This window comes from Vipera ursinii (genome assembly GCF_947247035.1).
Source record: "Vipera ursinii genome assembly, chromosome: 1".
Lineage (NCBI taxonomy): Eukaryota > Metazoa > Chordata > Lepidosauria > Squamata > Viperidae > Vipera > Vipera ursinii.
In genome coordinates, this window is record NC_139512.1 from 217,917,980 (window position 1) to 217,932,564 (window position 14,585).

The 14,585-nt window shown below is 38.2% G+C and overlaps 1 protein-coding gene across 1 annotated transcript; it reads left to right on the forward strand.

Annotated features, from left to right (window-relative positions):
- Positions 1-1,341: 1,341 nt before the first annotated feature.
- Positions 1,342-14,211, forward strand: YWHAQ (tyrosine 3-monooxygenase/tryptophan 5-monooxygenase activation protein theta). Its single transcript, XM_083350077.1, has 6 exons — positions 1,342-1,547; positions 2,951-3,325; positions 11,581-11,704; positions 11,868-12,031; positions 12,648-12,743; positions 13,191-14,211. Exons 2-6 carry the CDS (start codon positions 3,032-3,034, stop codon positions 13,248-13,250), a joined length of 738 nt encoding a protein of 245 aa, XP_083206203.1. The 5' UTR covers positions 1,342-1,547; positions 2,951-3,031; the 3' UTR covers positions 13,251-14,211.
- Positions 14,212-14,585: the final 374 nt, after the last annotated feature.

The following is a 14,585-nucleotide window of genomic DNA, read 5'->3' on the forward strand; positions in this document are numbered from 1 at the left end:
ATATAATGATCGTTCTTTTAGAACATCTTAGCAAAGACATTCTTCAAACATCCACTAAAAGTGAACTGCAGCTGGTTCCATTGTGAATGACTTCATAAGGAAAAGCCTAATTTATTTATTTATTTATTTTAATTCCATTTATATCCTGCCCTTCTCCGAAGACTCAGGGCAGCTTACAAGCTTAGCAGTAGCCTTCATTCTATGTATATGCCTGCTTATTAGGGCTTTCACACACACCCCCAAGCGGCATTATTACAAAGTCAGCTTATTGTCCCCAACAATCTGGGTCCTCATTTTACCTACCTCGGAAGGATGGAAGGCTGAGTCAACCTTGAGCCTGGTGGGACTCGAACCTAACGAAAAATTAATCTGAAAAAAACCTGACTAAATGATTTTACATACAACTATCTGAAAAAGTGAAATCCTACAGCTTTTGGAGTGCTGAAACTGCCCATCCAGTAGGATGCGTCAAGCAACCCCAGTGCACTTTTAACTAAAAACGGTTAAAAAATGTTTCTGACTAATGAATAAGTAACTATTTTAAAAAATTCAACCGACTTTTCCTGAATCGTGATTTACATCGAATCCATCCCGGATCGCGGCATAACAACAGACCAGAATCCAGCCATCGTAAAAAGTTGCTGTACAAAGCATATGAAAGCGAGTTAACTTTTCCTGCGTCAGTCATCAATCCGCTATAGCCGCTTTTCCCTGCAGTGCTCTATATCAGCGTTTCCCAATCTTAGGAACTTGAAGATGCGTGGACTTCAACTCCCAGAATTCCCCAGCCAGCATAGCTGGCTGGGGAATTCTGGGAGTTGAAGTCCACGCATCTTCAAGTTCCTAAGGTTGGAAAACGCTGCTCTATATAGCCTGCAACTCGAATTCCTTTCTCTTGGCTCGCTTGGGAGGAGCAGATCAACCCCCAAGCCGCCCTATAGAAACACCGAGCGGTCGGGTCGCGCCTTGCAAGATCACCGCAGCAGCACGAGACCGACTCCGCTCGCCTCGCTTCCGCACCGTCGCCTGCCTCACCCGGCCCACCCTTCCAGGGCTGGAAAAGCGAACGTGTGAGAGGAAAAAAAAGATGGGCGGGGTAAAAAAAAAAAGGGGGGGGTCGATGTAGCAGCATTTCCATGGCGACGATGACGTCACCTCACCCTGGATCTAATTGGAGGAAACCCCGTGCTTTAGCTGCGGCGGCCCACAGACCAACCGAACTTGCGCCTTGACTCTTGTCCGCCTTCGCGGCGGCGCCCATCGGCCGGATTGGCCGTGCGAACGTGGGAGGCGGAGTCGGAGCCCCGAGAGTGCTTCTGGATAGGTCCAGCCGCACGAGCGCGGGCCTAGCAGTGAGGAGGCTCGCTTTGTGCCAACGCCCTTTAGCAACGCTGCTTCTTTCGCTTGAAAGCGGAGCAGCTTTTTTCTGTTCTTCTTCTCCCCTCTCTTCCTCCTCCCCCGCCTCGCGAGCGCAGTCCCGGAGCGGAGCGAGCGCAGCTGACCCAGCAGGCGCCAGCCGGCCGGCCCTAGCGCCTCAGCGGAGACCGGTGAGAAGCGAGGGGGCCACGGCCCGGGAAGGAGCGGGGACGTCCTCGCCTCGGGCGTCTTTTTCCTGCTTGGCGAATCTGTGCCGCGTCGTCCATTTTGTGGAGGCGGCGCGGGACTGGGAGTCCCCTGCCGGGGAGAGGAGGCGAGGCAGCCTGGCGCTGGAGAGAGAGAGAGAGAGAGAGAGAGAAAGACGCCGCCATTTCGTACCGGCCTGCAGCCGCCGCGGCATTTTCCGTGGGACGGCAGGAGAGGGAGGGCAGGGCAGGGGGGGGGATGGGAGGTGACGAGACGGTGCGCTTTTGCCTCGCCGTCTCGGGCTCGGTCCCTTGTCCGGGGACAAAGGCATCTCCGCTGCTGCTTCCCTGAGGCTCCGAGGGAGGAGCCGGCAAAAAAAGGGACGTTCCGATGCGGATTCCTTTTCTTCCCCTCCTCCTTTCCTTCCCACCACGTTTTTCCCCCTGCCTGGCTTACGGTCCTATGGTTTCCGTCCCAAGGCTTATCTACGGGCCTATTCGCCCTCTTTGGGGCCACCCTGGGGAGCCTCTGGGGCCAGGCAGGAACCTTTTTGTGCCCTCCTTCGCCTCCCCCCACCCACTCACCCGCCCCGGGAGGTTCGCCTCCAGGCATTCCGCGGCCCGTCGTCCTTCGCCAAGCTGGCGCCCTCCAGGGCTCTCGGGTTTTATTAGGCTGCTTCACCTCGCGGGCAGCACCTACCGCTGGGTGGCGGGGGTGATGAGTATTGTAGTCTGAAAGATCTGGAGGGTGCCAGTCCGTGAACGGTTCCGTAATCTCTCCTTGGCTCTAGAGCCGCGAACCGCCGCCACATTCCTCCGGCCGCTTTCGGCGTTCGTTCGCTCTTAGATCGTCGTCCCGCGACCGTTCTGCTCTCTCTCTGGCAGGTTCTTCATCGCGCTTATTCGTCTTTCCCTCTCTGTAGCCTTTCCTATAAAATACCCTCTCGAAGGGCTTCTTTCGGAGGGTGGGTGGGTGGGAAGACGTTGTAGAAAAGAATTTACGGGTATTTTGATTTGTCACTTCGTCTTCAACTACTAAGGAGTCTCTTATTTCTGACCACCATTTCTGGTGTCTCGTTCACATGGCCCCTCATCATCTTCGGAAGAGGAGGCGCGAATAACCGGTTTTTGGCAACTAGTATTTTTTTTTTTGCTTTTGTCTCGGGAAAGTGTTATTTTCTTGTAGACGAAGTGCAATTTTTTTCTGGCTAGATGGGATGGTTTGCAAGTTGGAAACTTAAGTGGTTTATTTCTTACTCATTCTCATTAAACCTATTGCCTTTTCTATTGGTCTGACTTCCTCAATCCACGTAGAATACTGTTACTTACATTAGCTCTTTTTGTCTTAGAAAAAAAACACAGGATTTAAGGGTGTTTCTTCGTTGCAGGTTTCGAGCAACTACTTTGATATACAGTCCATCTTTCCTACCAAATCAGTTGCCTTACTGCTCAGACCACTGCAGTCTAATATGGAAAAGACCGAGATGATCCAGAAAGCCAAGCTGGCTGAGCAGGCAGAGCGCTATGATGATATGGCAACCTGCATGAAGGCAGTGACAGAGCAAGGTGCTGAATTATCCAATGAGGAACGCAACCTTCTCTCTGTAGCCTATAAGAATGTTGTTGGGGGGCGGCGCTCTGCTTGGCGGGTGATCTCCAGCATTGAACAGAAAACTGATGGCAACGATAAGAAAATGCAACTTGTCAAGGATTATCGAGAGAAAGTAGAATCTGAGCTTAAGTCCATCTGTACTACTGTTTTGGTGAGTTGTCTATGGTCATTTTGGTTTCAAAATTTTATGTGATAAATTTTTAATTAGATTAGAGGCTGATGTCTAATGGCAGAGTAAATTGTATTTCTCTGAGATACTAATAAAAATTGTAGCATAAATCTAATAATTTGATGACCAAAGTACTGTTTAATGTAAAACTAGGTTTTCACTGAGGAGTCTTTTAGATTCTGAAAAGTTACTATGTTATAGGAAAAAACATTGAGTTATACTTAAGTAATCCTATTCACGATTAAGATCCTGCTAACGTAGCAGAATAAAGAAATTGTTTTATTTTGATAAATTTGAAAATGAAACAGCTGTTTTATTCTTGCAGTTAACATTTCTTGTATTCTGAATTAAGTGACTATGCTAAGCATAATAGCAGCAAGAAGTGATAAAAGCTGGCCAAAGTAACTGTTGATGATTTATACTTACTGTATTTGTGATTAACTAAGCACTGTTTGATAAATTGTAATAGCTAAGCACTGTTCAATAAATCGTAATAGGTAAATCGGGTAAATCACTTTAAAATATTTAAATAGTGTATAGGTTTAAAATGTTTGTATGGCAATTAACGAGCCAATTTGGTGTAGTGGATTAAAGCACCAGGTTAAAAACCAGAATACTGTGTTGTAGTCTAGCCTTAGGCATGGAAGCCACCTGGGTGACTTAGGGCTAGTCACTTTTTCTCAGCTGTAGGAAAGAGGTAATGGCAAACCACTTCCAAAAATATTGCCAAGAAGATTACATGGGCCTATCAGGACAGTTAACAGGAGCAGAGATTGACTTGGAGGCACACACACACCTAAAGTAGTAAGTAAGTGCTTTGGTTAAGCCAACTAATGGGCAATCTGAATATTTTTGAGAGCTGAACAGCTTTACCTAAACTTCCCATAATTTGGGTGTGTTTTGTTCTTGATATTCTATTAAATCTATTGTGTTTGTGCTACTTTTAAATCGTGTTCCTACCTCAATATGATAAAAAAGTACCACTAGTTTTCAGTGATACTATCAAAGGGTTCTTGGGAGTTGTTTGTATTTGTCCCAAAAACATAGGGCTAACCTATATTTTAAAGGGTGCTTCGGAGGGAAAATACCTTGCACTTTATGTTTATTGAAATTTCTAGTTGAATATATCTACAATTAAGATAATTTATGTACATTTTTGTTTTATTGAGATGTATGTTCCATTAAAGTATCTAATTTCTAACTTGGTGATATGATCAATAGAATTCAGTCTGTCAACACAAATGTTTTTCTCCTTAAATGTGCAAAAGTGTTTCTGTGATCCTGTTAAGCATATATTGTTTGTAATGCACATTTAATTTTGTGGCAGCAACAAAAATTCATGCTGTTGACACTTGCCCCAAAATGACTTTTTTTCCTCCAAAATGGCATTTCACACCATTTAGGAGAACATTTCAGAAATAGATTTATTTAAAAAAAATAGTTTGATTATGGTATTTAATCTACTTTAGAAAGAAAAAGAAAAATTCACAGGAAAAATTCATGCTCCTGGGTGTATCTGTTGTAGCTTTCTCAATCCTGTTCAATCCTTAGTCATCTCCATTATGTGCCATTAACTTCTCTAATACAAGCAAGTTTCTCTATTTTTTTTTCAGCTTGAAATATCTAGCTTAAGAGGTAGTTGTCTGACATTTTTAATCATTAGATCATTTTTTTTAGGAATATAAGTCTGACTCAAATGTTTTGCCACTGTTTTCTTCTATTTTTTAAAAAAATTCCCAGTTTATATTCTACAATCCTGAAATTTCCTGGTGGCCTTCCATTCGAATCTTATCCAGTTGATTCTACTTATCTTGTTAAATCAGCCAGGATCAGCTAAGTACTACTTAGCTTGGATTTCTATAAACTGCTCAGGAAGTCTAAGCCTTAGAAAAGAAGTCATTCACACTAATGTACTTAGTCTATCTTTGCCTAATGACAGATTACAATTTTAGTTAGCAATACATTTTGTACAAGTCATATAGGATTGTTCAGGTTTGTAGAACACATCAAATAATATAATTCAGTTCAATATGATCTGTTTTAAATGCTCATGTATTTAAACAAAATTAATGAATTTTACAAGAACAGAACAGAATTTATTGGCCAAGTGGATTGGACACACAAAGAATTTGTCTATAAAACCATTCCAAGAAAGAAACTATAGCTTATAAACTATTATGTATACTTTGCTTATCATGCTCGGCTCCAATAAATGTTTAGTTTTGTGATATAGTACTACAGTATTGCTATACATTTGCTCAAATTATGTTTTACAAAAGAATGCTAAAACATAGATATTTGGTTTTTAAACATTTGGTAAGATCCAGACTGACCAGAAGGAATGTTTCATAGCATACTTTGCAGATGATTTACAGAACAATAAAATCTTTTGAAGCTTTTCTAGGAGGTAGGATTTCAGGACAATATTTGCTTATCTTCCTTCCCCACAGTGTTTCATATTTTTTGTATTCTGAGCTTTCAGTGATGATTTCCGGACGTTAAAGACTAGGTCACATAATGTCTTTGTTCAGCATTGTTTCAAATAAATGTGATTTTGATCTTCATCTGAAGGATAGTTTTTATTTCTGGTGCTTCTGGAGTGGTAAACATATTTCCAGTTTGTCCCAACCTGGTAATTAAACTTAACCAGTTCACTATTTCTTTAATTTAACTTCACAAAATCCTGGAACTATAAAATTATGGAAAAATAAAGTACCATGTATTTTATAAACTGAAACTTACTTTGGCCTTTGTATAATGTCCAAGGCACTGAAATTCAAGAGTTGGTGAGGCTAGGTAAAAAATTAAATTAAATTTAATTGAAATTAAGTTGAATATAGACTATTATTTCCTATGTATTTTAATCTTTTATCTGTATGTTCAAATTTACAATTCATAGGCTAATATTTGGAGGCACTCTGGGGCTGTATGCCAGATTTGAATAGGATACATGTAACAGACAAGGCATAATAGAGAAGAGCAGATAGAAACTAAGTTTCTGTAGTATATTATGCCCTGGTGAGTTATATTTAGATCACCCTTGTACTCATCCAGAACACTATTCATTTTTTTCCTATTCTGGGTAACGTACTACAGAATTGCATGAACCAATCCTGATGCTCAAAGTGATGTATTCTGTGGAATACATGGAACATTCTGGGAGAAAAACAGAATGTTCCCTTTCCTGACTAGCATGTTTAGATTGTCTCCTACTTTTTGTGTATATAAGTGATATATAACTTGGGAGAGATCTCTCTAAAGACTTAAACTGAACAATGGTAGCAAGACATTTTGCTGTAATAAATATACTTTTATCTCAAATCTTCTCTGTTTTTGAATATGCTAACGGTCTCATGGGAGTTGAGGTTCAAAGCATCTGGAAACACTAAATCACCTTTCTCTATTCTGTAAGGTTTGAGCCATGGAGGCCAATAAGTTTTTTTTTTCTTACTAAGCGTTTTTGAAATTATTTCCATTTTGTAGAATTACATGTGTCTACGTTTTATTATGAATTCTAAGTAGCCAATGTGCCTATTACCCCCAAACAAATTTAAAACAATAATAGACAAAACAAGTATCATAGAAAGATTGCTGTTATTATTGCTGAATCATGGAGTATTTAATCCCTTGAGTGAAGGGATAGACATTCTTTATTAACATTTGTATAAAGTATTTTCCCTCTCCAATAGTAACAACTTTGATTATCCAATGATGTTTCCCACATGAACCTTATTGAAAAATTAGATTATGGGAACTTTTTTTTATAAAAGAATCAAACTTTCTTTTCAGATTCAGTAACATTGCTAAAATGGTTAGATCCCCAAAAGTATTACTAATATCAGAATTTTGTATACACAGTATGATTTCCCCCCCCTACTGTGCCGCCTTATGAATTTTTATAATTGGACTAATTTGGTCGTTTCATGATTTTAATTAATCTGTATGTTTCCTCTTTGCATTATCTGCCCTTAAGCTTACATTTACTTAAATGTATACATAAAGTTGAAAGTAATGTAGAATATTACGAATGGACATGTTGACATTTAAAGTAGTGACATTAGCTCTAAGGTGAGTGATTTGTCTTAGCAATAATATCTGAGGCTTCAACTTGAAATAAATTAGTGTGCATTAAAGATTCTGCAAGATAGCAGTATGAATGAATTGACTCTTCATTTCTTGCTTTCTTGGAATGTATCAGTGAGACTTTCTTAAGGGGAACCTGACCTTACAAATACATTTTATTTGTTAAGGTTACAAAGAAAAAAAATGACCAAGTGTGACCTGTGCCCTTTGAAGTTTAGGGTTCACTTATGTAGCTCTGAAGCTGGAAAGGGCTAAACAAGCATTTCAAGGTCCCTTGTTCTCCCTTGATTAGTAAAATAAAATATTAAATGGTGTAAATGGTTTATGAAGCAGTATTGGTTAGTACAAAATTTGAATGCAGAATAGTATTTTGTTCTGGACGAGGGTACACAGCAGTCCAAATATTGTAGCAACGTGTCCTTGAACCTGTTTACTTAGAAGGAAGTCTTGCTGCAATATTCTTTATTTCAAAGGAGTATATTTGAAAGCAAACTGCACAATTGAATTGTTAGAGTACTTATTTGTTTAATCTGATCCATCTTTCTTCTGAGTTTTCTAATGGAGATGATTAAAATCTTGGCATATTTTTAAGCAATTAAAAAGGGGTGATGCTAATAATCTGGTTTATAGTGGGTATATAGAATATGTGGCATAGTAAGTGTACATACAGAAAATTAAACAGCATCGAAACTGTTCATGAATTTACAGAAAGGTTACAATTTCCCATATTTCATAATGAAAGTTGATGCTTACAGATTATATCTCTAGCTCCTAAGCATGACTTGGGAGGAATAGATTTCATATTTTTTTTCTTCAATGTAAGTATTTTACTTATCTAAAAGACTTGATGACAAGTCATAGTCCAAGTTATTTAATTCCTAATGGTGACAGACTAAACCTGCAGTGTTACTGAAATAAGACAAGAGAATTTATCAGTTTTTTCAGACTTTACATTGTAAATAAGTAAAGATGATGACCCCAGTTCTGTAACTGGTTATTCTTTTTCTTTTTAAAAAATGGAGCATGTAGCTAGATTACAAGAGAGCTATCATATCAGGTTAGTGGGAATAAGTTGTTCCTATAGCTGTATGAATTACTGTTATAGAGATACTAAGAGGAAAATGGGAGATAGTGCTTAAATACTTGTAAGCATCAAGAAAGGCCCACAAGTAGACGTTTTGATACCTTACTAGAGTATTTCATAGTTAAATATAGTGTTTTAGAATGCACACTGTTGGCAGAAATGCTTCATTGTAAATCAGGTTTATATGAATTTTCAGTTCAGAAGAATTCAATAAAAAGATCAGTATAAGGCTTCCCAGATAGCTAAATTTAAAACATTTAAACCAAAGGTATGAAACTATAAAAATGTTCAAAGTAATCACTGAATATTGAGAGAAACCATTACATGCAATGGAAAGTTAAAAGCTCTTCTGGAACAACATTGCAAAATAAACTGGCTAATCTACATTTCTTTGTCTGCAAAAATCTGCACACAGCTTTGGCATTGAACAGCATGGTGCTTCTGCACTATTAAGAGAATAAGTCAAAATTAGAAAAGTGAAGATAGAAATTCTGATAGAAGTTTCATTTTATAAGTGGAAAAAAACTTTAGCCATGTTGTCTCTTTTATCCCTTTTGCATATTCAGTTGGAAAGGGATTCTGCAGGTTGCCACACTGCAGAAATACAAATCACACCCAGTCTATTGTTTTTCAGGCTTGGATAGTCTTACAGTTTAGAACAGCATATACACATGTATAGAAAGATATTAATATAATGTCCAAATGACTTGCAAACCATCACAAAACACTACCTATTACTGTTTTAAGAATCACTGTTGCAAAATATTTTTTTTTATTGGGCAATCTGGGTTCAGTTGCAACAAAATTTTCATTTAAGATACTTTAGATTTTAACATCAAACCATAGACATAAATACATAAAGGGACACAGCAATGATCATAAATATGAACCAATTGCCAAGCATCTGAATTTTGATTGCTTGATCATGGGGATGCAGGAAAGGTCATAACAATGAAACACGGTTATAAGTCACATTTTTCAATGCCATTGTAACTTTGAATGGTCACTAAATGAACTCTTGTAAGTTAAGGGCTCTCTGTACCTACTTATTTTATTTCAGGATTTCATTTTTAGCTTATTTATACCTTGTACTGATTTTAAGGAAGCCTACCTTGTATTAGTTTTCATGTTCAAATCCCTGGCACTTAGATTTTTTTTTTAATCCCATTTATATCCCGCCCTTCTCCGAAGACTCAGGAGGGCGGCTTACAATCTAAGAAGCACAAATCAATGTGCTTAGCAATAGCCTTCATTCTATGTGTATGCCTGCTTATTAGGGCTTTTGCCCCCCCCCCAGCGGCATTTTTACAAAGTCAGCTTATTGCCCCCAACAATCTAGGTCCTCATTTTACCTACCTCGGAAGGATGGAAGGCTGAGTCAACCTTGAGCCTGGTGGGATGCGAACCTGCACTAATTGCAGGCACCTGTTGTTACCATTCTTGTCTTTTGCCTGTACATCCCCTTGCAAATTAAGTCAGCTATGTTCTGCTTGCTCTCATCCTACCTAGAATTAGATGCTTCGGGCTGATAATAATAATAAACCTTTATTGTCAAAGTACAACATGTGTACATTGAAATTAGCTGAGCCTCCCCCCCCCTGCTCTCTCCCCCCAACACACAGTGACAACAAACCCTCCATCCCACCACACTATGTGAACCAACTACACCACACACCGGCCTCCCAAGTCAATTCTGCATAAGATTATGTCCCATTTAAAAGCCTAACAGATCTATCTTCTCTGGCCATTTAGGGAGGGAGGGTGGGAGAGAAAACAATGCTGGGAGAAATTCCAGAAAAATAACACTGTTCCACCCACCTTTAGAATCATCACTCTAGCAATATTCTTCAGAAACACTTATTTATGTATTGTAAACATAGGGGAGCTACTTATTAGTTAAATTAGAGAGTAAAGTAATGTATATATTACATAGTGCTGAAAGAATAAGACAGAAAAAGAAAGTTGAGTGAAGAATAGTCAGAGGAAGGAAAACAGGAGAAGGGCCAACATCTCAACTGAATCAAATGTACTGATTCTCTGCTTTTTTAAAAAAAATCATGATGGGTGAGCAGGTGAATAAGATTCTTGGCCCATGAATGTTTCAGAACAGTTGTATTAATACTTATAGCAAATATTTCTAGAGCTCTAAATGATATGGTAATTAAGGCATTTGATTAGGAATTGGAAAATCTAGGTTCTTGTCTCAAAGTGTTGCAAGGGAACATACCAAGGAGAGCTGTGCAAGTTGCCTTAATAAAATACTGAATGAAATGTGGAATGAATTTTCAATTAAATATATGACCAGTTAAATACCCTCCTTCTGAAAAATACTTAAAAGACTTGGCTTTTCCCCCAGGCACTGGAATCTGATGAGGTGGATGAGAGGATTTAATGAGGATGTTGGAAGCCTAACTTTGGTACCAGGTTTTTAATGTTTATGGTTTTAATAGGTATAAGTATTCTGTTTTTTATTGATTGGAACCTTCCCAGAATTTGATATAAGATGGGCAGCTATATAATTAATAGTGCATTTATTTTATGTGTTTATTTTATATTTATGTGCTTTTCCCCCACTTTAAAGTGCCAGATAATAAAAGTTAATGGGTATGTGTCCTTAATTTCTTGTTAGTAATTTGTATAAGTATTGCCTAGATCAGGAGTCCCCATGCGCCCGCCGCTCTCACAAATGAAGTTATCCATGTGTGTGCATGCCTGTCCCTCACACAAAACCATCCCGTCTTTTCACCCTCCCCTGCGCCAGGCTGCCAACCTGGAAAGATTGGGGAACGCTGGCCTAGATATTATGTATTGCATAACTAGTAAGATAATGGAATGTTGTCCATATGGGTCGGACACGACTTCGCAGCTAACAACAACAATCCTAGAATGTTATTTAAGGCATTTTCTTACCTAAAGTGCAATTGTACCCAGTTACAACATAGTACAGTCGTTTAAATGTTTTCATGTAATTGAATGTGCTGTCCTTTTATGGTGGTAAAATTTTACCTGAATCTAAGCAAGGTGATACATGACCAAATATCCGCTATTGTGTTCATTTTTATTGTGATAGGAACTGCTGGACAAGTACTTAATAGCTAACGCAACTAATCCAGAGAGCAAGGTCTTTTATTTGAAGATGAAAGGAGACTATTTCCGTTATCTTGCAGAAGTTGCAAGTGGAGATGACAGGAAACGTGAGTACTGTGTTCATTTAATCCTATAGTTTTCAGTTACAACAAATGTGTATGAAGCCATTATAAAAGGCAGGAGCATTATGTATTACGTCCTGCTTGTGTGGATAATAGTCTTGGCTAATTTTTTAGGTTGCTTTCACTTATTTTTCCTTTTTCTTCACAGAAACAATAGAAAATTCACAGGCAGCTTATCAAGAAGCATTTGACATCAGCAAGAAAGAGATGCAACCTACACATCCAATTCGTTTGGGTCTAGCGCTTAACTTTTCGGTGTTTTATTATGAGATCCTCAACAATCCAGAATTGGCCTGCACATTGGCCAAGACAGTAAGTTTTTGTTTGTGTATGTCTGTGCATGCACGTTAAGTAAGAGGACTTTGTAGTCTCATCTGCTTATTTTCTTAAATGAGAATTGCATGTAGAGAACATAGAGTTCTTGTAAAATATAGTCTAGAGTGATGTATCTTTTTCCATGATTTACATGCTGAAACTTGAGAGACCCATTAACTGTGAAGTGTACTAAAGGACACTTAATTGTTCTTCACAGATTTTCACTTAGTGATTTCAGGCTGCAACTGCCACTGTATAAGGTTGCATCTTTTCCTTCATTGATCAAAGTGAAACTTTGAAGGAACAGTACTTAGGATTGATTGTTCTCTTTTCCCCTGTTGTCTAAAGCATGTATGATAAATCTTGTTCACCAGATGAAAACATTGTGGCTAAGTATCCCCCTTCTTTCTTTTGCTTGAAAGCTTCATCAAACAGATTTTGTATTAATAATTCTTGTATAATATATAATTATAATATATAACTTGGAAAAGTTTTCATTAAAGAAATAAGATATACTTATGACGAAAACTGATTTAGCTTTCTATGTAAATGTTTACTTTGGGGAGGTCTTTTTCCTGAAATGAGTTAAGACTGGTCTTTGTGTCTCTTACAGGCTTTTGATGAAGCCATTGCTGAACTTGATACACTGAATGAAGACTCATACAAAGATAGCACACTCATCATGCAGTTGCTTAGAGACAACCTCACAGTAAGATACGCCATTTAATTTTCTTAGAATAACTGTTTAAAATCTAAGTTTGCAACTCTTTAATTGTAATTTTTTGGAAAGTACCTTTAGGAATAATAGTTGCAAGCCAAGGCTGTTTGGTATAGGAATAAAAGTAGACATACATTCTTGATATTGTCTAAGACTATTTCCCTTGGCTAAACTTAAATAGAAATGCATATATGACATATTATCCAAGTAAAACGGTTTCACATGATGTAGGTAAAGCTATTTAAAGGAGTATGAACTCATCATTTAAAAAGCCAGTTATCTTTGCCATTACTTATTTACTCTGCCATTTGGAAGATTTCAATATGTGTGTGTGTGGGAGTGAGGTTGTTTGAGAAGTTATTCGCAGCTGAAAGGCAGAATGAGTGTATATTTAAACTTGAATGTGCTGTACTTCAGACTGGTTGTTTTTCTTTCTAGTTATGGACATCAGACAGCGCAGGGGAAGAATGTGATGCTGCGGAAGGTGCAGAAAATTAAGTTGAACCTGGAGTGTCGATTCTCCTCAAGAAATCTTTTTACACGTCTCATTCCTTATAGCTCCACTTGGATTTCCTATAGCAAAGAGAACCCATCCATATGTATGGAAATCAATTTATAGTCTTTTCACACTGCAGCTTTGGGAAAAATCCATTCCTTGATTTGTGTTTGTCTTGGCCTTCCTGGTGTGCGGTTACTGCTGTAGAAAAGTATTAATACTGGCTTAAATTTCATATAAACAAATAATTTCCAAACACTTTAAGTAGCAGACTAAAGTTATTTGGTTTTTTTTTTAAAAGAAATCTGAACCAGGTCCTTCAAGCAATTGTTTTGGTATTACAGAAAAAACACAAATATTTGAGTAACGCAACTAAAGAGTTTTATGCAGTTCAATTCTTCACATTCCCTTTTTATTCAGGAGTTACTTGGTTTGACTTTTACACACTATTGTTAATTCCTTTCTGTAGGATATGGGAGTATTGGGCTACATAGAAAGCATAGTAGTGTGGCTTCCTACATGTGTGTACAGCAGGAGCTATTGGAGTGTTTAAATACAGGGACTCTTCTTACTCTTCAGTTGCTGCTGTCCAATTGCTATCCCCTCCCAATAAAATATCACACTCCTGCCTTTGTAGTTCTGGTATTCACTTGATTATGTCTTAGAAGCAGCATGTTACTGCCAGAAAACAGGGAGTGCCTTTTTGGCAGACTAAATTGCATGTCATTTCTTAACACTGGAATGGGGAAAGTGGTCACATGTCCAAGTATAAAACTTTTCCATGCAGATTTGTGCACATGTATGAAGGTGTCAAGTTTGTCCAGTGATTTGTTCTGTAGGTAGATGGACCACTATTGTGTGTTGCTAATCATTGATTGTAGTCCCAAAAAAGCCTTGTGAAAATGTTAATGCCCTATGTAACAAAATAACATTAAATAAAATTACATTTTATAAACCATAAAATGTTGCTTTGTAACATTTACATGCAGCTTTTCTAAAAATACAATTATTTGCTTAACAAGCTGGACTGCTGAATTGAAAGTAAAGACAAATTACCTATATTGAATCCTTTTCAAAAAGTCTGGGGAGAAAATAATTCAACAGCCGTAAGTTTAAGGATCTCAGTCTTTGTTAATCTCAATATTTTGATAATGTTCTTAGGAATATTCATTGTATCCATTTTCCTTTTATTTATTTTAATCATTTTATAGCCGTTCACCTTGTAACGCGTTCTGAATGGCTCCCAGTCAAAAGTAGAAAGAACATGCAAAACCACACTAAAACTATAAAACCAAGACATTAAAAACCAACAAAAAACCTGGCACCAAGTGAAGCCC

Excerpts from the sequence above, each read along its gene's own strand:
- YWHAQ (XM_083350077.1), top strand. The coding sequence starts at position 3,032 with ATGGAAAAGACCGAGATGATCCAGAAAGCCAAGCTGGCTGAGCAGGCA. Across the intron at positions 3,326-11,580 it reads CCATCTGTACTACTGTTTTG|GAACTGCTGGACAAGTACTT; the intron begins GTGAGTTGTCTA and ends TTATTGTGATAG. Across the intron at positions 11,705-11,867 it reads AAGTGGAGATGACAGGAAAC|AAACAATAGAAAATTCACAG; the intron begins GTGAGTACTGTG and ends TTTTCTTCACAG.